This window comes from Phallusia mammillata, chromosome 1 (assembly GCF_965637545.1).
Source record: "Phallusia mammillata chromosome 1, kaPhaMamm4.hap1.1, whole genome shotgun sequence".
NCBI classification, from domain to species: domain Eukaryota; kingdom Metazoa; phylum Chordata; class Ascidiacea; order Phlebobranchia; family Ascidiidae; genus Phallusia; species Phallusia mammillata.
In genome coordinates this window covers 18,217,697-18,234,771 of record NC_137252.1, presented here as the reverse complement: position 1 = coordinate 18,234,771, position 17,075 = coordinate 18,217,697, and the positions used below count along the sequence as shown (strand labels likewise).

General features: G+C 43.6%; 2 protein-coding genes, 1 long non-coding RNA gene, 55 other non-coding genes and 2 pseudogenes across 60 annotated transcripts; 1 reads left to right on the top strand and 59 right to left on the bottom strand.

Moving 5' to 3' along the window:
- Positions 1–73: 73 nt before the first annotated feature.
- LOC145210983 (5S ribosomal RNA) lies at positions 74–192 on the bottom strand. Its single transcript, XR_013856306.1, has one exon. It is a non-coding gene; the product is annotated as a 5S ribosomal RNA (ribosomal RNA).
- A 72-nt stretch (positions 193–264) lies between these two features.
- Positions 265–383, bottom strand: LOC145209709 (5S ribosomal RNA). Its single transcript, XR_013855222.1, has one exon. It is a non-coding gene; the product is annotated as a 5S ribosomal RNA (ribosomal RNA).
- A 72-nt stretch (positions 384–455) lies between these two features.
- LOC145210982 (5S ribosomal RNA) lies at positions 456–574 on the bottom strand. The gene has a single exon (XR_013856305.1). It is a non-coding gene; the product is annotated as a 5S ribosomal RNA (ribosomal RNA).
- A 72-nt stretch (positions 575–646) lies between these two features.
- On the bottom strand, positions 647–765 carry LOC145210501 (5S ribosomal RNA). Its single transcript, XR_013855962.1, has one exon. It is a non-coding gene; the product is annotated as a 5S ribosomal RNA (ribosomal RNA).
- Positions 766–837: 72 nt separating this feature from the next.
- On the bottom strand, positions 838–956 carry LOC145210383 (5S ribosomal RNA). Its single transcript, XR_013855851.1, has one exon. It is a non-coding gene; the product is annotated as a 5S ribosomal RNA (ribosomal RNA).
- A 72-nt stretch (positions 957–1,028) lies between these two features.
- On the bottom strand, positions 1,029–1,147 carry LOC145210981 (5S ribosomal RNA). Its single transcript, XR_013856304.1, has one exon. It is a non-coding gene; the product is annotated as a 5S ribosomal RNA (ribosomal RNA).
- A 66-nt stretch (positions 1,148–1,213) lies between these two features.
- LOC145209684 (5S ribosomal RNA) lies at positions 1,214–1,332 on the bottom strand. Its single transcript, XR_013855199.1, has one exon. It is a non-coding gene; the product is annotated as a 5S ribosomal RNA (ribosomal RNA).
- Positions 1,333–1,407: 75 nt separating this feature from the next.
- LOC145209907 (5S ribosomal RNA) lies at positions 1,408–1,526 on the bottom strand. Its single transcript, XR_013855407.1, has one exon. It is a non-coding gene; the product is annotated as a 5S ribosomal RNA (ribosomal RNA).
- A 72-nt stretch (positions 1,527–1,598) lies between these two features.
- Positions 1,599–1,717, bottom strand: LOC145209764 (5S ribosomal RNA). The gene has a single exon (XR_013855273.1). It is a non-coding gene; the product is annotated as a 5S ribosomal RNA (ribosomal RNA).
- A 72-nt stretch (positions 1,718–1,789) lies between these two features.
- Positions 1,790–1,908, bottom strand: LOC145209697 (5S ribosomal RNA). The gene has a single exon (XR_013855211.1). It is a non-coding gene; the product is annotated as a 5S ribosomal RNA (ribosomal RNA).
- Positions 1,909–1,980: 72 nt separating this feature from the next.
- Positions 1,981–2,099, bottom strand: LOC145210074 (5S ribosomal RNA). The gene has a single exon (XR_013855561.1). It is a non-coding gene; the product is annotated as a 5S ribosomal RNA (ribosomal RNA).
- A 66-nt stretch (positions 2,100–2,165) lies between these two features.
- LOC145209714 (5S ribosomal RNA) lies at positions 2,166–2,284 on the bottom strand. Its single transcript, XR_013855227.1, has one exon. It is a non-coding gene; the product is annotated as a 5S ribosomal RNA (ribosomal RNA).
- A 75-nt stretch (positions 2,285–2,359) lies between these two features.
- On the bottom strand, positions 2,360–2,478 carry LOC145210980 (5S ribosomal RNA). Its single transcript, XR_013856303.1, has one exon. It is a non-coding gene; the product is annotated as a 5S ribosomal RNA (ribosomal RNA).
- A 75-nt stretch (positions 2,479–2,553) lies between these two features.
- LOC145210978 (5S ribosomal RNA) lies at positions 2,554–2,672 on the bottom strand. Its single transcript, XR_013856302.1, has one exon. It is a non-coding gene; the product is annotated as a 5S ribosomal RNA (ribosomal RNA).
- Positions 2,673–2,746: 74 nt separating this feature from the next.
- Positions 2,747–2,865, bottom strand: LOC145209708 (5S ribosomal RNA). Its single transcript, XR_013855221.1, has one exon. It is a non-coding gene; the product is annotated as a 5S ribosomal RNA (ribosomal RNA).
- Positions 2,866–2,937: 72 nt separating this feature from the next.
- On the bottom strand, positions 2,938–3,056 carry LOC145210977 (5S ribosomal RNA). The gene has a single exon (XR_013856301.1). It is a non-coding gene; the product is annotated as a 5S ribosomal RNA (ribosomal RNA).
- Positions 3,057–3,128: 72 nt separating this feature from the next.
- Positions 3,129–3,247, bottom strand: LOC145210071 (5S ribosomal RNA). The gene has a single exon (XR_013855560.1). It is a non-coding gene; the product is annotated as a 5S ribosomal RNA (ribosomal RNA).
- A 66-nt stretch (positions 3,248–3,313) lies between these two features.
- On the bottom strand, positions 3,314–3,432 carry LOC145209713 (5S ribosomal RNA). The gene has a single exon (XR_013855226.1). It is a non-coding gene; the product is annotated as a 5S ribosomal RNA (ribosomal RNA).
- A 75-nt stretch (positions 3,433–3,507) lies between these two features.
- Positions 3,508–3,626, bottom strand: LOC145210975 (5S ribosomal RNA). Its single transcript, XR_013856299.1, has one exon. It is a non-coding gene; the product is annotated as a 5S ribosomal RNA (ribosomal RNA).
- A 75-nt stretch (positions 3,627–3,701) lies between these two features.
- LOC145210974 (5S ribosomal RNA) lies at positions 3,702–3,820 on the bottom strand. Its single transcript, XR_013856298.1, has one exon. It is a non-coding gene; the product is annotated as a 5S ribosomal RNA (ribosomal RNA).
- Positions 3,821–3,892: 72 nt separating this feature from the next.
- Positions 3,893–4,011, bottom strand: LOC145209707 (5S ribosomal RNA). Its single transcript, XR_013855220.1, has one exon. It is a non-coding gene; the product is annotated as a 5S ribosomal RNA (ribosomal RNA).
- Positions 4,012–4,083: 72 nt separating this feature from the next.
- Positions 4,084–4,202, bottom strand: LOC145210973 (5S ribosomal RNA). Its single transcript, XR_013856297.1, has one exon. It is a non-coding gene; the product is annotated as a 5S ribosomal RNA (ribosomal RNA).
- Positions 4,203–4,274: 72 nt separating this feature from the next.
- Positions 4,275–4,393, bottom strand: LOC145209717 (5S ribosomal RNA). The gene has a single exon (XR_013855230.1). It is a non-coding gene; the product is annotated as a 5S ribosomal RNA (ribosomal RNA).
- Positions 4,394–4,465: 72 nt separating this feature from the next.
- LOC145210382 (5S ribosomal RNA) lies at positions 4,466–4,584 on the bottom strand. The gene has a single exon (XR_013855850.1). It is a non-coding gene; the product is annotated as a 5S ribosomal RNA (ribosomal RNA).
- Positions 4,585–4,656: 72 nt separating this feature from the next.
- LOC145210070 (5S ribosomal RNA) lies at positions 4,657–4,775 on the bottom strand. Its single transcript, XR_013855559.1, has one exon. It is a non-coding gene; the product is annotated as a 5S ribosomal RNA (ribosomal RNA).
- A 66-nt stretch (positions 4,776–4,841) lies between these two features.
- On the bottom strand, positions 4,842–4,960 carry LOC145210962 (5S ribosomal RNA). Its single transcript, XR_013856286.1, has one exon. It is a non-coding gene; the product is annotated as a 5S ribosomal RNA (ribosomal RNA).
- A 74-nt stretch (positions 4,961–5,034) lies between these two features.
- LOC145211000 (5S ribosomal RNA) lies at positions 5,035–5,153 on the bottom strand. The gene has a single exon (XR_013856322.1). It is a non-coding gene; the product is annotated as a 5S ribosomal RNA (ribosomal RNA).
- Positions 5,154–5,228: 75 nt separating this feature from the next.
- LOC145210972 (5S ribosomal RNA) lies at positions 5,229–5,347 on the bottom strand. The gene has a single exon (XR_013856296.1). It is a non-coding gene; the product is annotated as a 5S ribosomal RNA (ribosomal RNA).
- Positions 5,348–5,419: 72 nt separating this feature from the next.
- Positions 5,420–5,538, bottom strand: LOC145210718 (5S ribosomal RNA). The gene has a single exon (XR_013856165.1). It is a non-coding gene; the product is annotated as a 5S ribosomal RNA (ribosomal RNA).
- A 66-nt stretch (positions 5,539–5,604) lies between these two features.
- Positions 5,605–5,723, bottom strand: LOC145211049 (5S ribosomal RNA). Its single transcript, XR_013856367.1, has one exon. It is a non-coding gene; the product is annotated as a 5S ribosomal RNA (ribosomal RNA).
- Positions 5,724–5,795: 72 nt separating this feature from the next.
- Positions 5,796–5,914, bottom strand: LOC145209706 (5S ribosomal RNA). Its single transcript, XR_013855219.1, has one exon. It is a non-coding gene; the product is annotated as a 5S ribosomal RNA (ribosomal RNA).
- A 72-nt stretch (positions 5,915–5,986) lies between these two features.
- Positions 5,987–6,105, bottom strand: LOC145210971 (5S ribosomal RNA). Its single transcript, XR_013856295.1, has one exon. It is a non-coding gene; the product is annotated as a 5S ribosomal RNA (ribosomal RNA).
- A 72-nt stretch (positions 6,106–6,177) lies between these two features.
- Positions 6,178–6,296, bottom strand: LOC145210123 (5S ribosomal RNA). Its single transcript, XR_013855607.1, has one exon. It is a non-coding gene; the product is annotated as a 5S ribosomal RNA (ribosomal RNA).
- Positions 6,297–6,368: 72 nt separating this feature from the next.
- Positions 6,369–6,487, bottom strand: LOC145210370 (5S ribosomal RNA). Its single transcript, XR_013855839.1, has one exon. It is a non-coding gene; the product is annotated as a 5S ribosomal RNA (ribosomal RNA).
- Positions 6,488–6,553: 66 nt separating this feature from the next.
- LOC145209683 (5S ribosomal RNA) lies at positions 6,554–6,672 on the bottom strand. The gene has a single exon (XR_013855198.1). It is a non-coding gene; the product is annotated as a 5S ribosomal RNA (ribosomal RNA).
- Positions 6,673–6,747: 75 nt separating this feature from the next.
- LOC145210437 (5S ribosomal RNA) lies at positions 6,748–6,866 on the bottom strand. Its single transcript, XR_013855902.1, has one exon. It is a non-coding gene; the product is annotated as a 5S ribosomal RNA (ribosomal RNA).
- Positions 6,867–6,941: 75 nt separating this feature from the next.
- On the bottom strand, positions 6,942–7,060 carry LOC145210520 (5S ribosomal RNA). The gene has a single exon (XR_013855981.1). It is a non-coding gene; the product is annotated as a 5S ribosomal RNA (ribosomal RNA).
- A 75-nt stretch (positions 7,061–7,135) lies between these two features.
- On the bottom strand, positions 7,136–7,254 carry LOC145210970 (5S ribosomal RNA). Its single transcript, XR_013856294.1, has one exon. It is a non-coding gene; the product is annotated as a 5S ribosomal RNA (ribosomal RNA).
- A 72-nt stretch (positions 7,255–7,326) lies between these two features.
- Positions 7,327–7,445, bottom strand: LOC145209696 (5S ribosomal RNA). Its single transcript, XR_013855210.1, has one exon. It is a non-coding gene; the product is annotated as a 5S ribosomal RNA (ribosomal RNA).
- Positions 7,446–7,517: 72 nt separating this feature from the next.
- Positions 7,518–7,636, bottom strand: LOC145210264 (5S ribosomal RNA). The gene has a single exon (XR_013855740.1). It is a non-coding gene; the product is annotated as a 5S ribosomal RNA (ribosomal RNA).
- A 72-nt stretch (positions 7,637–7,708) lies between these two features.
- LOC145210929 (5S ribosomal RNA) lies at positions 7,709–7,816 on the bottom strand (annotated as a pseudogene).
- Positions 7,817–7,882: 66 nt separating this feature from the next.
- LOC145211036 (5S ribosomal RNA) lies at positions 7,883–8,001 on the bottom strand. The gene has a single exon (XR_013856355.1). It is a non-coding gene; the product is annotated as a 5S ribosomal RNA (ribosomal RNA).
- A 75-nt stretch (positions 8,002–8,076) lies between these two features.
- On the bottom strand, positions 8,077–8,195 carry LOC145210595 (5S ribosomal RNA). The gene has a single exon (XR_013856051.1). It is a non-coding gene; the product is annotated as a 5S ribosomal RNA (ribosomal RNA).
- A 162-nt stretch (positions 8,196–8,357) lies between these two features.
- On the bottom strand, positions 8,358–8,476 carry LOC145211023 (5S ribosomal RNA). Its single transcript, XR_013856344.1, has one exon. It is a non-coding gene; the product is annotated as a 5S ribosomal RNA (ribosomal RNA).
- A 72-nt stretch (positions 8,477–8,548) lies between these two features.
- On the bottom strand, positions 8,549–8,667 carry LOC145210122 (5S ribosomal RNA). The gene has a single exon (XR_013855606.1). It is a non-coding gene; the product is annotated as a 5S ribosomal RNA (ribosomal RNA).
- Positions 8,668–8,739: 72 nt separating this feature from the next.
- LOC145210369 (5S ribosomal RNA) lies at positions 8,740–8,858 on the bottom strand. Its single transcript, XR_013855838.1, has one exon. It is a non-coding gene; the product is annotated as a 5S ribosomal RNA (ribosomal RNA).
- Positions 8,859–8,924: 66 nt separating this feature from the next.
- LOC145209682 (5S ribosomal RNA) lies at positions 8,925–9,043 on the bottom strand. Its single transcript, XR_013855197.1, has one exon. It is a non-coding gene; the product is annotated as a 5S ribosomal RNA (ribosomal RNA).
- A 75-nt stretch (positions 9,044–9,118) lies between these two features.
- LOC145210435 (5S ribosomal RNA) lies at positions 9,119–9,237 on the bottom strand. The gene has a single exon (XR_013855900.1). It is a non-coding gene; the product is annotated as a 5S ribosomal RNA (ribosomal RNA).
- A 75-nt stretch (positions 9,238–9,312) lies between these two features.
- On the bottom strand, positions 9,313–9,431 carry LOC145210519 (5S ribosomal RNA). Its single transcript, XR_013855980.1, has one exon. It is a non-coding gene; the product is annotated as a 5S ribosomal RNA (ribosomal RNA).
- A 75-nt stretch (positions 9,432–9,506) lies between these two features.
- On the bottom strand, positions 9,507–9,625 carry LOC145210969 (5S ribosomal RNA). Its single transcript, XR_013856293.1, has one exon. It is a non-coding gene; the product is annotated as a 5S ribosomal RNA (ribosomal RNA).
- Positions 9,626–9,697: 72 nt separating this feature from the next.
- On the bottom strand, positions 9,698–9,816 carry LOC145209695 (5S ribosomal RNA). Its single transcript, XR_013855209.1, has one exon. It is a non-coding gene; the product is annotated as a 5S ribosomal RNA (ribosomal RNA).
- A 72-nt stretch (positions 9,817–9,888) lies between these two features.
- Positions 9,889–10,007, bottom strand: LOC145210145 (5S ribosomal RNA). Its single transcript, XR_013855628.1, has one exon. It is a non-coding gene; the product is annotated as a 5S ribosomal RNA (ribosomal RNA).
- A 72-nt stretch (positions 10,008–10,079) lies between these two features.
- LOC145210928 (5S ribosomal RNA) lies at positions 10,080–10,187 on the bottom strand (annotated as a pseudogene).
- Positions 10,188–10,253: 66 nt separating this feature from the next.
- Positions 10,254–10,372, bottom strand: LOC145211012 (5S ribosomal RNA). Its single transcript, XR_013856333.1, has one exon. It is a non-coding gene; the product is annotated as a 5S ribosomal RNA (ribosomal RNA).
- A 75-nt stretch (positions 10,373–10,447) lies between these two features.
- LOC145210253 (5S ribosomal RNA) lies at positions 10,448–10,566 on the bottom strand. The gene has a single exon (XR_013855729.1). It is a non-coding gene; the product is annotated as a 5S ribosomal RNA (ribosomal RNA).
- Positions 10,567–10,737: 171 nt separating this feature from the next.
- On the bottom strand, positions 10,738–10,856 carry LOC145210723 (5S ribosomal RNA). Its single transcript, XR_013856170.1, has one exon. It is a non-coding gene; the product is annotated as a 5S ribosomal RNA (ribosomal RNA).
- A 72-nt stretch (positions 10,857–10,928) lies between these two features.
- Positions 10,929–11,047, bottom strand: LOC145210482 (5S ribosomal RNA). Its single transcript, XR_013855944.1, has one exon. It is a non-coding gene; the product is annotated as a 5S ribosomal RNA (ribosomal RNA).
- A 176-nt stretch (positions 11,048–11,223) lies between these two features.
- LOC145209079 (uncharacterized) lies at positions 11,224–11,731 on the bottom strand. 2 transcript variants are annotated; one of them, XR_013855001.1, is made up of 3 exons: positions 11,634–11,731; positions 11,466–11,570; positions 11,224–11,402 (listed from the first exon to the last, which is right to left on the bottom strand). It is a non-coding gene; the product is annotated as an uncharacterized LOC145209079 (long non-coding RNA). The 2 variants fall into 2 exon arrangements; XR_013855000.1 differs by having other exon boundaries at positions 11,466–11,567.
- Positions 11,732–12,321: 590 nt separating this feature from the next.
- Positions 12,322–14,987, top strand: LOC145213138 (large ribosomal subunit protein uL18m-like). 2 transcript variants are annotated; one of them, XM_080081375.1, is made up of 4 exons: positions 12,322–12,530; positions 12,591–12,831; positions 13,654–13,743; positions 14,177–14,987. In XM_080081375.1, exons 1-4 carry the CDS (start codon positions 12,482–12,484, stop codon positions 14,439–14,441), a joined length of 645 nt encoding a protein of 214 aa, XP_079937501.1. In that variant the 5' UTR covers positions 12,322–12,481; the 3' UTR covers positions 14,442–14,987. The 2 variants fall into 2 exon arrangements, with proteins under 2 accessions (XP_079937501.1, XP_079937509.1); XM_080081383.1 differs by having other exon boundaries at positions 12,324–12,530; positions 12,612–12,831.
- Positions 13,627–17,059, bottom strand: LOC145213128 (required for meiotic nuclear division protein 1 homolog). The gene is made up of 7 exons (XM_080081365.1): positions 16,663–17,059; positions 16,414–16,560; positions 16,193–16,356; positions 15,018–15,246; positions 14,828–14,920; positions 14,625–14,769; positions 13,627–14,566 (listed from the first exon to the last, which is right to left on the bottom strand). The coding sequence occupies exons 1-7, from the start codon at positions 16,947–16,949 to the stop codon at positions 14,486–14,488; spliced, it is 1,146 nt and encodes a 381-aa protein (XP_079937491.1). The 5' UTR covers positions 16,950–17,059; the 3' UTR covers positions 13,627–14,485.
- Between the last annotated feature and the right edge of the window lie 16 nt (positions 17,060–17,075).

Below are 17,075 nucleotides of genomic sequence, written 5' to 3'. Positions count from 1 at the left end.
CAATGTCTCTGCAAATTCAAACCTTGGGCGATACGACCTCGGATTGTGGAGCACTAAAAACAAAACAAAAAAGTGACTACAACACTTGGTATTCCTAGGCGGTCACCCATCCAAGTACTGACCAAGCCCGAGGTTGCTTAACTTCCGAGATCGAACGAGATCGGGTGCTTTCAACCTGGTGTGGTCGTAGTCCACAACGTCAATGCAAATTCAAACTTTGAGCGATACGACCTCGGATTGTGGAGCACTAAAAAAACAAAAAAGGGACTACAACACTTGGTATTCCTAGGCGGTCACCCATCCAAGTACTGACCAAGCCCGAGGCTGCTTAACTTCCGAGATCGAACGAGATCGGGTGCTTTCAACCTGGTGTGGTCGTAGTCCACAACGTCAATGCAAATTCAAAGTTTGATCGATACGACCTCGGATTCTGGAGCACTGAAAAAACAAAAAAGTGACTACAACACTTGGTATTCCTAGGCGGTCACCCATCCAAGTACTGACCAAGCCCGAGGTTGCTTAACTTCCGAGATCGAACGAGATCGGGTGCTTTCAACCTGGTGTGGTCGTAGTCCACAACGTCAATGCAAATTCAAAGTTTGATCGATACGACCTCGGATTCTGGAGCACTGAAAAAACAAAAAAGGGACTACAACACTTGGTATTCCTAGGCGGTCACCCATCCAAGTACTGACCAAGCCCGAGGTTGCTTAACTTCCGAGATCGAACGAGATCGGGTGCTTTCAACCTGGTGTGGTCGTAGTCCACAACGTCAATGCAAATTCAAAGTTTGATCGATACGACCTCGGATTCTGGAGCACTGAAAAAACAAAAAAGGGACTACAACACTTGGTATTCCTAGGCGGTCACCCATCCAAGTACTGACCAAGCCCGAGGTTGCTTAACTTCCGAGATCGAACGAGATCGGGTGCTTTCAACCTGGTGTGGTCGTAGTCCACAACGTCAATGCAAATTCAAACTTTGGGCGATACGACCTCGGATTGTGGAGCACTAAAAAAACAAAAAAGTGACTACAACACTTGGTATTCCTAGGCGGTCACCCATCCAAGTACTGACCAAGCCCGAGGTTGCTTAACTTCCGAGATCGAACGAGATCGGGTGCTTTCAACCTGGTGTGGTCGTAGTCCACAACCTCCTTGCAAATTCAAACTTTGAGCGATACGACCTCGGTTTCTCATGCACTAAAAAAACGAGACTACAACACTTGGTATTCCTAGGCGGTCACCCATCCGAGTACTGACCAAGCCCGAGGTTGCTTAACTTCCGAGATCGAACGAGATCGGGTGCTTTCAACCTGGTGTGGTCGTAGTCCACAACTTCAATGCAAATTCAAACTTTGAGCGATACGACCTGGGATTGTGGAGCACTAAAAACAAAACAAAAAAGCGACTACAACACTTGGTATTCCTAGGCGGTCACCCATCCAAGTACTGACCAAGCCCGAGGCTGCTTAACTTCCGAGATCGAACGAGATCGGGTGCTTTCAACCTGGTGTGGTCGTAGTCCACAACGTCAATGCAAATTCAAACTTTGAGCGATACGACCTCGGATTGTGGAGCACTAAAAAAACAAAAAAGTGACTACAACACTTGGTATTCCTAGGCGGTCACCCATCCAAGTACTGACCAAGCCCGAGGCTGCTTAACTTCCGAGATCGAACGAGATCGGGTGCTTTCAACCTGGTGTGGTCGTAGTCCACAACGTCAATGCAAATTCAAACTTTGAGCGATACGACCTCGGATTGTGGAGCACTAAAAAAACAAAAAAGTGACTACAACACTTGGTATTCCTAGGCGGTCACCCATCCAAGTACTGACCAAGCCCGAGGTTGCTTAACTTCCGAGATCGAACGAGATCGGGTGTTTTCAACCTGGTGTGGTCGTAGTCCACAACGTCAATGCAAATTCAAAGTTTGATCGATACGACCTCGGATTGTGGAGCACTAAAAAAACAAAAAAGGGACTACAACACTTGGTATTCCTAGGCGGTCACCCATCCAAGTACTGACCAAGCCCGAGGTTGCATAACTTCCGAGATCGAACGAGATCGGGTGCTTTCAACCTGGTGTGGTCGTAGTCCACGACCTCCTTGCAAATTCAAACTTTGATCGAAGCGACCTCGGTTTCTCATGCACTAAAAAAACGAGACTACAACACTTGGTTTTCCTAGGCGGTCACCCATCCAAGTACTGACCAAGCCCGAGGTTGCTTAACTTCCGAGATCAAACGAGATCGGGTGCTTTCAACCTGGTGTGGTCGTAGTCCAGAACGTCCCTCCAAATTCAAACTTTGAGCGATACGCCCTCGGATTGTGAAGCACTAAAAACAAAATAAAAAAGTGACTACAACACTTGGTATTCCTAGGCGGTCACCCATCCAAGTACTGACCAAGCCCGAGGTTGCTTAACTTCCGAGATCGAACGAGATCGGGTGCTTTCAACCTGGTGTGGTCGTAGTCCACAATGTCTCTGCAAATTCAAACCTTGGGCGATACGACCTCGGATTGTGGAGCACTAAAAACAAAACAAAAAAGTGACTACAACACTTGGTATTCCTAGGCGGTCACCCATCCAAGTACTGACCAAGCCCGAGGTTGCTTAACTTCCGAGATCGAACGAGATCGGGTGCTTTCAACCTGGTGTGGTCGTAGTCCACAACGTCAATGCAAATTCAAACTTTGAGCGATACGACCTCGGATTGTGGAGCACCAAAAAAAAACAAAAAAGGGACTACAACACTTGGTATTCCTAGGCGGTCACCCATCCAAGTACTGACCAAGCCCGAGGCTGCTTAACTTCCGAGATCGAACGAGATCGGGTGCTTTCAACCTGGTGTGGTCGTAGTCCACAACGTCAATGCAAATTCAAAGTTTGATCGATACGACCTCGGATTCTGGAGCACTGAAAAAACAAAAAAGTGACTACAACACTTGGTATTCCTAGGCGGTCACCCATCCAAGTACTGACCAAGCCCGAGGTTGCTTAACTTCCGAGATCGAACGAGATCGGGTGCTTTCAACCTGGTGTGGTCGTAGTCCACAACGTCAATGCAAATTCAAAGTTTGATCGATACGACCTCGGATTGTGGAGCACTGAAAAAACAAAAAAGGGACTACAACACTTGGTATTCCTAGGCGGTCACCCATCCAAGTACTGACCAAGCCCGAGGTTGCATAACTTCCGAGATCGAACGAGATCGGGTGCTTTCAACCTGGTGTGGTCGTAGTCCACGACCTCCTTGCAAATTCAAACTTTGATCGAAGCGACCTCGGTTTCTCATGCACTAAAAAAACGAGACTACAACACTTGGTTTTCCTAGGCGGTCACCCATCCAAGTACTGACCAAGCCCGAGGTTGCTTAACTTCCGAGATCAAACGAGATCGGGTGCTTTCAACCTGGTGTGGTCGTAGTCCAGAACGTCCCTCCAAATTCAAACTTTGAGCGATACGCCCTCGGATTGTGAAGCACTAAAAACAAAATAAAAAAGTGACTACAACACTTGGTATTCCTAGGCGGTCACCCATCCAAGTACTGACCAAGCCCGAGGTTGCTTAACTTCCGAGATCGAACGAGATCGGGTGCTTTCAACCTGGTGTGGTCGTAGTCCACAATGTCTCTGCAAATTCAAACCTTGGGCGATACGACCTCGGATTGTGGAGCACTAAAAACAAAACAAAAAAGTGACTACAACACTTGGTATTCCTAGGCGGTCACCCATCCAAGTACTGACCAAGCCCGAGGTTGCTTAACTTCCGAGATCGAACGAGATCGGGTGCTTTCAACCTGGTGTGGTCGTAGTCCACAACGTCAATGCAAATTCAAACTTTGAGCGATACGACCTCGGATTGTGGAGCACTAAAAAAACAAAAAAGGGACTACAACACTTGGTATTCCTAGGCGGTCACCCATCCAAGTACTGACCAAGCCCGAGGCTGCTTAACTTCCGAGATCGAACGAGATCGGGTGCTTTCAACCTGGTGTGGTCGTAGTCCACAACGTCAATGCAAATTCAAAGTTTGATCGATACGACCTCGGATTCTGGAGCACTGAAAAAACAAAAAAGTGACTACAACACTTGGTATTCCTAGGCGGTCACCCATCCAAGTACTGACCAAGCCCGAGGTTGCTTAACTTCCGAGATCGAACGAGATCGGGTGCTTTCAACCTGGTGTGGTCGTAGTCCACAACGTCAATGCAAATTCAAAGTTTGATCGATACGACCTCGGATTCTGGAGCACTGAAAAAACAAAAAAGGGACTACAACACTTGGTATTCCTAGGCGGTCACCCATCCAAGTACTGACCAAGCCCGAGGTTGCTTAACTTCCGAGATCGAACGAGATCGGGTGCTTTCAACCTGGTGTGGTCGTAGGCCACAACCTCTCTGCAAATTCAAACTTTGGGCGATACGACCTCGGATTGTGGAGCACTAAAAAAACAAAAAAGTGACTACAACACTTGGTATTCCTAGGCGGTCACACATCCAAGTACTGACCAAGCCCGAGGTTGCTTAACTTCCGAGATCGAACGAGATCGGGTGTTTTCAACCTGGTGTGGTCGTAGTCCACAACGTCAATGCAAATTCAAAGTTTGATCGATACGACCTCGGATTGTGGAGCACTGAAAAAACAAAAAAGGGACTACAACACTTGGTATTCCTAGGCGGTCACCCATCCAAGTACTGACCAAGCCCGAGGTTGCATAACTTCCGAGATCGAACGAGATCGGGTGCTTTCAACCTGGTGTGGTCGTAGTCCACAACCTCCTTGCAAATTCAAACTTTGATCGAAGCGACCTCGGTTTCTCATGCACTAAAAAAACGAGACTACAACACTTGGTTTTCCTAGGCGGTCACCCATCCAAGTACTGACCAAGCCCGAGGTTGCTTAACTTCCGAGATCGAACGAGATCGGGTGCTTTCAACCTGGTGTGGTCGTAGTCCACAACGTCAATGCAAATTCAAAGTTTGAGCGACACGACCTCGGATTCTGGAGCACTAAAAATAAACAAAAAAGTGACTACAACACTTGGTATTCCTAGGCGGTCACCCATCCAAGTACTGACCAAGCCCTAGGTTGCTTAACTTCCGAGATCGAACGAGATCGGGTGCTTTCAACCTGGTGTGGTCGTAGTCCACAATGTCTCTGCAAATTCAAACTTTGGGCGATACGACCTCGGATTGTGGAGCACTAGAAACAAAACAAAAAAGTGACTACAACACTTGGTATTCCTAGGCGGTCACCCATCCAAGTACTGACCAAGCCCGAGGTTGCTTAACTTCCGAGATCGAACGAGATCGGGTGCTTTCAACCTGGTGTGGTCGTAGTCCACAACGTCAATGCAAATTCAAACTTTGGGCGATACGACCTCGGATTGTGGAGCTATAAAAAAACAAAAAAGTGACTACAACACTTGGTATTCCTAGGCGGTCACCCATCCAAGTACTGACCAAGCCCGAGGTTGCTTAACTTCCGAGATCGAACGAGATGTGGTGCTTTCAACCTGGTGTGGTCGTAGTCCACAACGTCAATGCAAATTCAAACTTTGAGCGATACGACCTCGGTTTCTCATGCACTAAAAAAACAAGACTACAACACTTGGTATTCCTAGGCGGTCACCCATCCAAGTACTGACCAAGCCCGAGGTTGCTTAACTTCCGAGATCGAACGAGATCGGGTGCTTTCAACCTGGTGTGGTCGTAGTCCACAACGTCAATGCAAATTCAAACTTTGAGCGATACGACCTCGGATTGTGGAGCACTAAAAAAACAAAAAAGGGACTACAACACTTGGTATTCCTAGGCGGTCACCCATCCAAGTACTGACCAAGCCCGAGGCTGCTTAACTTCCGAGATCGAACGAGATCGGGTGCTTTCAACCTGGTGTGGTCGTAGTCCACAACGTCAATGCAAATTCAAAGTTTGATCGATACGACCTCGGATTCTGGAGCACTGAAAAAACAAAAAAGTGACTACAACACTTGGTATTCCTAGGCGGTCACCCATCCAAGTACTGACCAAGCCCGAGGTTGCTTAACTTCCGAGATCGAACGAGATCGGGTGCTTTCAACCTGGTGTGGTCGTAGTCCACAACGTCAATGCAAATTCAAAGTTTGATCGATACGACCTCGGATTCTGGAGCACTGAAAAAACAAAAAAGGGACTACAACACTTGGTATTCCTAGGCGGTCACCCATCCAAGTACTGACCAAGCCCGAGGTTGCTTAACTTCCGAGATCGAACGAGATCGGGTGCTTTCAACCTGCTGTGGTCGTAGTCCACAACGTCAATGCAAATTCAAACTTTGGGCGATACGACCTCGGATTGTGGAGCACTAAAAAAACAAAAAAGTGACTACAACACTTGGTATTCCTAGGCGGTCACACATCCAAGTACTGACCAAGCCCGAGGTTGCTTAACTTCCGAGATCGAACGAGATCGGGTGCTTTCAACCTGGTGTGGTCGTAGTCCACAACCTCCTTGCAAATTCAAACTTTGAGCGATACGACCTCGGTTTCTCATGCACTAAAAAAACGAGACTACAACACTTGGTATTCCTAGGCGGTCACCCATCCGAGTACTGACCAAGCCCGAGGTTGCTTAACTTCCGAGATCGAACGAGATCGGGTGCTTTCAACCTGGTGTGGTCGTAGTCCACAACTTCAATGCAAATTCAAAATTTGAGCGATACGACCTGGGATTGTGGAGCACTAAAAACAAAACAAAAATGCGACTACAACACTTGGTATTCCTAGGCGGTCACCCATCCAAGTACTGACCAAGCCCGAGGCTGCTTAACTTCCGAGATCGAACGAGCTCGGGTGCTTTCAACCTGGTGTGGTCGTAGTCCACAACGTCAATGCAAATTCAAACTTTGAGCGATACGACCTCGGATTGTGGAGCACTAAAAACAAAACAAAAAAGCGACTACAACACTTGGTATTCCTAGGCGGTCACCCATCCAAGTACTGACCAAGCCCGAGGCTGCTTAACTTCCGAGATCGAACGAGATCGGGTGCTTTCAACCTGCTGTGGTCGTAGTCCACAACGTCAATGCAAATTCAAACTTTGAGCGATACGCCCTCGGATTGTGAAGCACTAAAAACAAAACAAAAAAGTGACTACAACACTTGGTATTCCTAGGCGGTCACCCATCCAAGTACTGACCAAGCCCGAGGTTGCTTAACTTCCGAGATCGAACGAGATCGGGTGCTTTCAACCTGGTGTGGTCGTAGTCCACAACGTCAATGCAAATTGAAACTTTGATCGATACGACCTCGGATTGTGGAGCACTAAAAAAACAAAAAAGTGACTACAACACTTGGTATTCCTAGGCGGTCACCCATCCAAGTACTGACCAAGCCCGAGGTTGCTTAACTTCCGAGATCGAACGAGATCGGGTGTTTTCAACCTGGTGTGGTCGTAGTCCACAACGTCAATGCAAATTCAAACTTTGAGCGATACGACCTCGGATTCTGGAGCACTGAAAAAACAAAAAAGGGACTACAACACTTGGTATTCCTAGGCGGTCACCCATCCAAGTACTGACCAAGCCCGAGGTTGCTTAACTTCCGAGATCGAACGAGATCGGGTGCTTTCAACCTGGTGTGGTCGTAGTCCACAACGTCAATGCAAATTCAAACTTTGGGCGATACGACCTCGGATTGTGGAGCTATAAAAAAACAAAAAAGTGACTACAACACTTGGTATTCCTAGGCGGTCACCCATCCAAGCCCGAGGTTGCTTAACTTCCGAGATCGAACGAGATCTGGTGCTTTCAACCTGGTGTGGTCGTAGTCCACAACGTCAATGCAAATTCAAACTTTGAGCGATACGACCTCGGTTTCTCATGCACTAAAAAAACAAGACTACAACACTTGGTATTCCTAGGCGGTCACCCATCCAAGTACTGACCAAGCCCGAGGTTGCTTAACTTCCGAGATCGAACGAGATCGGGTGCTTTCAACCTGGTGTGGTCGTAGTCCACAACGTCAATGCAAATTGAAACTTTGATCGATACGACCTCGGATTGTGGAGCACTAAAAACAAAACAAAAAAGTGACTACAACACTTTGTATTCCTAGGCGGTCACCCATCCAAGTACTGACCAAGCCCTAGGTTGCTTAACTTCCGAGATCGAACGAGATCGGGTGCTTTCAATCTGGTGTGGTCGTAGTCCACAACGTCAATGCAAATTCAAACTTTGAGCGATACGCCCTCGGATTGTGAAGCTCGAACGAGATCGGGTGCTTTCAACCTGGTGTGGTCGTAGTCCACAACGTCAATGCAAATTCAAACTTTGAGCGATACGACCTCGGTTTCTCATGCACTAAAAAAACAAGACTACAACACTTGGTATTCCTAGGCGGTCACCCATCCAAGTACTGACCAAGCCCGAGGTTGCTTAACTTCCGAGATCGAACGAGATCGGGTGCTTTCAACCTGGTGTGGTCGTAGTCCACAACGTCAATGCAAATTCAAACTTTGGGCGATACGACCTCGGATTGTGGAGCACTAAAAAAACAAAAAAGGGACTACAACACTTGGTATTCCTAGGCGGTCACCCATCCAAGTACTGACCAAGCCCGAGGTTGCTTAACTTCCGAGATCGAACGAGATCGGGTGCTTTCAACCTGCTGTGGTCGTAGTCCACAACGTCAATGCAAATTCAAACTTTGGGCGATACGACCTCGGATTGTGGAGCACTAAAAAAACAAAAAAGTGACTACAACACTTGGTATTCCTAGGCGGTCACACATCCAAGTACTGACCAAGCCCGAGGTTGCTTAACTTCCGAGATCGAACGAGATCGGGTGCTTTCAACCTGGTGTGGTCGTAGTCCACAACCTCCTTGCAAATTCAAACTTTGAGCGATACGACCTCGGTTTCTCATGCACTAAAAAAACGAGACTACAACACTTGGTATTCCTAGGCGGTCACCCATCCGAGTACTGACCAAGCCCGAGGTTGCTTAACTTCCGAGATCGAACGAGATCGGGTGCTTTCAACCTGGTGTGGTCGTAGTCCACAACTTCAATGCAAATTCAAAATTTGAGCGATACGACCTGGGATTGTGGAGCACTAAAAACAAAACAAAAATGCGACTACAACACTTGGTATTCCTAGGCGGTCACCCATCCAAGTACTGACCAAGCCCGAGGCTGCTTAACTTCCGAGATCGAACGAGCTCGGGTGCTTTCAACCTGGTGTGGTCGTAGTCCACAACGTCAATGCAAATTCAAACTTTGAGCGATACGACCTCGGATTGTGGAGCACTAAAAACAAAACAAAAAAGCGACTACAACACTTGGTATTCCTAGGCGGTCACCCATCCAAGTACTGACCAAGCCCGAGGCTGCTTAACTTCCGAGATCGAACGAGATCGGGTGCTTTCAACCTGCTGTGGTCGTAGTCCACAACGTCAATGCAAATTCAAACTTTGAGCGATACGCCCTCGGATTGTGAAGCACTAAAAACAAAACAAAAAAGTGACTACAACACTTGGTATTCCTAGGCGGTCACCCATCCAAGTACTGACCAAGCCCGAGGTTGCTTAACTTCCGAGATCGAACGAGATCGGGTGCTTTCAACCTGGTGTGGTCGTAGTCCACAACGTCAATGCAAATTGAAACTTTGATCGATACGACCTCGGATTGTGGAGCACTAAAAAAACAAAAAAGTGACTACAACACTTGGTATTCCTAGGCGGTCACCCATCCAAGTACTGACCAAGCCCGAGGTTGCTTAACTTCCGAGATCGAACGAGATCGGGTGTTTTCAACCTGGTGTGGTCGTAGTCCACAACGTCAATGCAAATTCAAAGTTTGATCGATACGACCTCGGATTCTGGAGCACTGAAAAAACAAAAAAGGGACTACAACACTTGGTATTCCTAGGCGGTCACCCATCCAAGTACTGACCAAGCCCGAGGTTGCTTAACTTCCGAGATCGAACGAGATCGGGTGCTTTCAACCTGGTGTGGTCGTAGTCCACAACGTCAATGCAAATTCAAACTTTGGGCGATACGACCTCGGATTGTGGAGCTATAAAAAAACAAAAAAGTGACTACAACACTTGGTATTCCTAGGCGGTCACCCATCCAAGCCCGAGGTTGCTTAACTTCCGAGATCGAACGAGATCTGGTGCTTTCAACCTGGTGTGGTCGTAGTCCACAACGTCAATGCAAATTCAAACTTTGAGCGATACGACCTCGGTTTCTCATGCACTAAAAAAACAAGACTACAACACTTGGTATTCCTAGGCGGTCACCCATCCAAGTACTGACCAAGCCCGAGGTTGCTTAACTTCCGAGATCGAACGAGATCGGGTGCTTTCAACCTGGTGTGGTCGTAGTCCACAACGTCAATGCAAATTGAAACTTTGATCGATACGACCTCGGATTGTGGAGCACTAAAAACAAAACAAAAAAGTGACTACAACACTTTGTATTCCTAGGCGGTCACCCATCCAAGTACTGACCAAGCCCTAGGTTGCTTAACTTCCGAGATCGAACGAGATCGGGTGCTTTCAACCTGGTGTGGTCGTAGTCCACAACGTCAATGCAAATTCAAACTTTGAGCGATACGCCCTCGGATTGTGAAGCTCGAACGAGATCGGGTGCTTTCAACCTGGTGTGGTCGTAGTCCACAACGTCAATGCAAATTCAAAGTTTGAGCGATACGACTTCGGATTGTGGAGCACTAAAAACAAAACAAAAAAGTGACTACAACACTTGGTATTCCTAGGCGGTCACCCATCCAAGTACTGACCAAGCCCGAGGTTGCTTAACTTCCGAGATTGAACGAGATCCGGTGCTTTCAACCTGGTGTAGTCGTAGTCCACAACGTCAATGCAAATTCAAACTTTGATCGATACGCCCTCGGATTCTGGAGCACTAAAAAAACAAAAAAGTAACTACAACACTTGGTATTCCTAGGCGGTCACCCATCCAAGTACTGACCAAGCCCGAGGTTGCTTAACTTCCGAGATCGAACGAGATCGGGTGCTTTCAACCTGCTGTGGTCGTAGTCCACAACGTCAATGCAAATTCAAAGTTTGAGCGATACGACTTCGGATTGTGGAGCACTAAAAACAAAACAAAAAAGTGACTACAACACTTGGTATTCCTAGGCGGTCACCCATCCAAGTACTGACCAAGCCCGAGGTTGCTTCACTTCCGAGATCGAACGAGATCGCATTGGTGCACAATCACAATGATACTAGATGTTGTCAAATGCAAGAAGAAAACTGGTATTCTTTGGCTTGTGACATACTTTTCTGACGTTTGCAGCTTCATCGATTTGCTCAGTGATGTTGAATGAGGTTTTTATTGGGAAATTGCTTTCTATAGTCTGACAAACATGTCACAAATTCATATCTTGAACTCTATGGAAATATATATGGAACAGTTGATCAGCAGAAACTACATTTTTATTCAAGTATACCAACCTGAAAATCCATATACAACATTTTCTTTTCGAAGTTTATTGAACAGGTGCACTGGAGTTGCTGAATTAGTCATAGACATGTAGATTAGGAAAAGTTCCTACACTTCTGCAACAAATGAAAGTTGTTAAAGGAGCAATACATTTAGAACTTATACCAAAATTTACCTACACATAGGCTCATATGAATAGTGTTTCCTTCCTGATAAGATTTCAACAGCAGCACCTCTCTTGTACTTTTCTTTTTGCAAAGTCGTGGTTCGTGGTTACATAATTGCAAAATAATTTTCAAACTGTTTACAAAAATATTAAACGACCATTTCAAACTAATTTGCTAAAAACAGCCAAAAAACAATGAAAACAAGACAATTTGTACCAATACTATCAGTACTTCATTAACTCTATTCTTATTTTCCTGGTAAATAACAATAAAACAACCCACCTACAAACAAAAAGACCTAAATCAGGCAGAAATGTATCATAAACAAGTCGAGCACCCGCCGAATATCAAGTTTTTCATCCAGCAGTCTAGCGCGGCTGACGGAAAAGTTAAATCCGATTTAACTTTGCCGTCAGCCGTTCCAACCGAGAAAATCACGCCGTCACGGCAAGTCGCTGTCTGGTGTGAATACCCCGTCGCTTGCCGTCGAACGCAAAAACGCGTCGCTATCCGCCAACCGCGTCTGGTGTGAATCTGTTTCTCTCTATCTTTAATTTTAACATCTGAGCTGACGCTTTTGTCCTAAACAAGTAATTTAAAAATTAGACCCCAATGGTAAAACTTGTATATGTATGTATGTGTATATTTAGTAGACAGAGTGGACAAAACGGCTTTTATCGCAGGGCAGCTCATGCCGTTTGCGCTTGTTGTTGCCCCCAGTGGTCAGTGTGGAGGTGTTCAAGCCAAGCCGCTAGCGTCGATGCTCTTGCAAACATTAAAAAAGTGAAAACCAGTACTGACAAAACAATTGAGTGGGCAATGGTTTGCATTTAAAACGTGTCGTTTTTGGTTTTGGTATCATGGTATTCTCTGCCCTAAATCGGTCAAAATGTTTAAAATATTGTGCAGGTGAGCTTATTTTTTGGATGTTAAACAAGCTTTCACATATATGTAGTGTTTTGAATTTAGCTGGTGGTTTGTATCTTTTAGAGTGGAGTGGCATTACAACGTTCTTGCGTCTTACTGCTTCCCAGGCACAACCTAACGAACTTCTACAAGTTAATGCGCAGATTTCCCCATTAAAATCATTCATCAATCGAAATCCGCGCAACCTCGAACGCTTAGCCCGTGGACATAAGGATTTGGGGTGGGGTAGAGGAGCACATGGAAAAGATGCTGCTAACTTGCCTACAAGAACATATTATCACAGGTTGTACCAGACACAATGGTAATGACCTTGTCATTTTATAAGCAATACTTTTTTCTTGTCACCTAAGGTTGGGAAACATTAAAAAGGGTCTTGTTGATACTAAAGCCTATGTTCATCAATTCGTGCCTTTATGTATCCGTTGATCCACCTTTACATCCGATTCTCACAGTTTGAAGTGTTTCCAACCTTTACTTGTGACAGGCGTGTATATTGGCCCCTAGACAGTAGCCATGCATATTTGAAAATGGAGACTGGACAACAAACTAGGGCATTTTTTCAACTAAACTACATTTAAAAGGTGTTGCTGCTTTTTTTAAATCAAAATTGTAACCTTAACAAGAAAAACAAACCTTCCTCAAATTACTACTAAGAGTTGACAATCCAACTCTGCAACCCTGGTATTACTTAACAATGTATAACCCAGTTTGGTATTACTAAAACAAATATGTAAAAACATACTGCACAATTACAAAGGCAACTAATGCTGTGAATTTTAAACATTAGGACTCACACACCACTAGTTCATTCAGTGTAAAATGCACTTTGCTGCCCTTGTTTAGTGTAAAATGCATACTTTGCTGCCCTTGTTCAGTGTAAAATGCATACTTTGCTGCCCTTGTTTCAGAGTCATGTGAGACTCAAAAACTTTACTTCACAAAATTTGCTCTAGCAAGTTTTAAAACGTTTGGTTTTTACCTTTATCATATTAAATTGCTTGTATAACACCTCTAGTGGCATCACATACTTCTAGTGGAACGCATATCACAATTTGGAAATCATTAAGTTAAAATAGTGTATGAGTAAAAGATTTTATTTTTGCAGAATTACTCTTCGGAGAACAAAATACAATACCTATGCATCATTGGAACATTATTATGGCAACCAAGTTGTCAGTTCATCTACACAAGAATGGTTAGTCTATTTGTATTGGTTAAACAAAGCATTATCACACATTATACTTGACTGACTCAGTTGTGGGCTTAAATGAGGTTGTGAAAAGTAAACTGAGGCAATATATAAGCTATTGCTCCCAGGCGTAATATCAAGTTTGTAGAGCTCTTCTGGCAAATGTAATTTTGTTCCGACGTTTAGACGTCCTATACAGGTCGTCTTCATCAGGGTAAGCATTCAGTGTTATTTACCCTGATGAAGACGACCTGTATAGGACGTCGAAACATCAGAATAAAATTACATTTGTCAGAAGAGCTCTATAAGCTGAGGCAAGTTGGATAATTTAACAAAATAACTTTTTTGTACATTATAATTGGGTTGTGACTTGTGATTAATATAAATAAATCATTTGATAAAGTCTAAAAAAAATAAGCTGTTGTGTAATATGTTATAGGTATGTCCGAAAACAGTTATATAGCAGTTCAGATGTCATGGCTTGTTACGCAGTAGGAAAGTTGCTTGTGGAAAAGTGTTTGAGGGCCGGTGTTTCCTGTGCAACTATGACCAATCACAAAAGCCCAAAGGAAGAAGCAAGAAAACTTTTTGAAGAAGCTATGGTTGGTCAAGATTTTATGCTTGATGAACCACAGCAAGTGTCAAATCGATACACTATGCCACATCAAACAAGGAAAGGACCAACTCCTCCTAGCGTTGATTAAACAGATGCAATAAATTAGGTTTATATGTCTTTTGACTATTTGTCCTATGGCTTCTTGGTGGGTTTAACTTCCACCACTTTTTTGTAAAATGGTGTTGCGTAGTAATGGATAATTTCAAATATCACCTACAAAATTAAAACAAACTTTTAGATTGGATAAATAAGTCAACTATACAACACTTACCTCAATTAGAATCAATAAAACTATAAGCAGCTCTATTCTGATGGATTTTTGTTCCCCCAAATGGGACTTGACCAATTCCACCATATGGGCACAGTAGGAAAGTTTTTCGTTCATTATTTTAACACGTCTTGGAATATTCAAAAATCTGTAATAATGCTGAGGCATTAGTGTAACATTGAGTCAAACAACACACTTGGTCATACTGTGTGGTTTGTACAAAAAGTGTCTCCAACTCTTCCCTGTCCCAATAAACATCTGGTACTTCTCCCAAACTGTACTGTAGATTGACTTTATGTCTAAAAACAAAGATTTTGGGATGATGCCATTTTTGTTTGGTTACATAATAAAATTGTGCAAACTGTGGTTTAATTGTTGTTTGTTGGAATACTACACCTTATATGAAACACCTCCCCAATCTTTTTCATGATTGATTTTGAACTTTTGTAACTTGGTTGTAGTCCAGTCATTAGTTCATGAGGTAGGATTTGAATAGAATCAATAACATTGTCAAGCTTATGTTCCCAGTGAGCAAGCTTTACTGACAGTACAAGCGCATTGGCAAATGCATACATTTCCAGTACCTGTTTCTCAACTTCATTTGACTTACAAAGCAGAAAATTATCTGAAGAAAAACAGAAAAAGGTTAATAGATGTTTTAAATACAATTTTGATGGACAAAAACACATATTAAAACAAACCTAACCCACAGTGCTGCATGGCATTTTATGGCACCCTTTGCTTGTTGGATTGCTTTTGACCCAACTTGTCTTTTATAGTGACTAAATGACACTTTTTTTAATTCAGTGTTGTCCTTAAAATTTATCAGTATTTTTGTATGTATAGTTTGTGTTCAAATTACATCAATCACATATAGGACGCCAACATTTCACGTTTAACATCACAATTCAACCAAAAATGGACAATTTTCACTGTTGAATATACACTAGGGCAGTGGTGGGATTCAGCCGGTTCTATAGAGCTGCCTCCCGAAATTTTATGAGGTCAGCGAACCGGTTGGTATTACTGGTTACTGTCAATGGACTTTTGTAACAAAACCGGCTGAAAAATATGACTCACATAATAGAACCGACTGACAACAAATTTGAATCCCACCACTGCACTAGGGTCATACAAAACCCCAATGACCCTAATCAACAATAAGTTTGACCACCAGAGGCTAGTATGGGTTCTAAAATCGGCAAGCTTTTTTGGTAGCTAGCAGTATAAAAAATGTTTTACTCTTGAAGATATCTTGGTGTAAAAGCCTTATCTTAATCCATCAAACATCAACAATGTGAGTGGACAAATGCACAGAAAAGAGACCATAAATTCCCAGCTTAGTATGATAATAATGTTATTTCCGGAAACTAAGGCACAAAAAAGTTTGTATGCCGTCATCATGCTTAAGTCTCATCATAATTAAATGTTTAACCATAAATAAACACTGAATACAAGGATACTTGAATAAAACAGTATTTTCCCGGCATTTTTTAATGTAATCTCAAGTTTAAAGATATATACTACATTTTACATAAATTTTGTTCAAAACAAATTGGATTTTTTTGTACTTTTCTGAAACTTTGTATGACCAGCAACAAATCGATAATCCATCCTTTCATTTTCATGCTCAATAAGAACAGCAGAATATGGTTCTACTTGAAAAGGCTTTACAAGTTCCATTATGTCCTTAGTGTGTTGATCATTAATATTCCAAAATGAAAGAGCACCCTCTCTTCAAAAAAGTTTGGTTCTAATTACAAAACAGTTTTCAAAACCAAAACTGGGATACCTGAAAATGTAGACAAATCCATCTCCATTTCTTTTCAAGTACGTTTTGTTAGTTATTTTGAAACAATATGCATGTGTAATATCCTCTGGGAGGTGAACTTCTATACAGCCTTCAAGGGAACAAAGAATGTTGCGCAAATCATCGAACCTGCAGTAAATCTTCCTGTTTGCTATTTGTTAATTTGTTCACTAAAACTAGTCACAATAAAGGTATTTGGAAAATTTGCAAAGTCACCCGAAAAATACGTACATGTACTCCTCTGCTGTGGCAAACGTGAAGCAAATATTTTCATCCTGGGGCGACTGTAGTTGTTGTTTTACTTGCAAACCAAAAGGTTTTCGCGTTTTAGGTCTTCGTGGAAAATCTTGCAAACTTTGTCCACCGACGTTGGACTTTTGCGTTCGTTTGCTCGGTAAGTGGATGCTCCTGAATACCACGCTGCTCATTTTCCATAAATAGTGGTGGTTTGTGTAGCGTGTCAATGTTCTAAAAGTTACTGCACTTTGAGTCAAGGACATGAGTGATTTTGTCAACATAATCTATTTTTTTTAAACTGTTTGTTTTTGCCAGGACCAAATTGATCAACAATGAAAATGCACTATTCGAGTGCTCTGGACCTGGTTGTTTGTTTACTGATCGCACGTGTAAACATAGAAATTCGC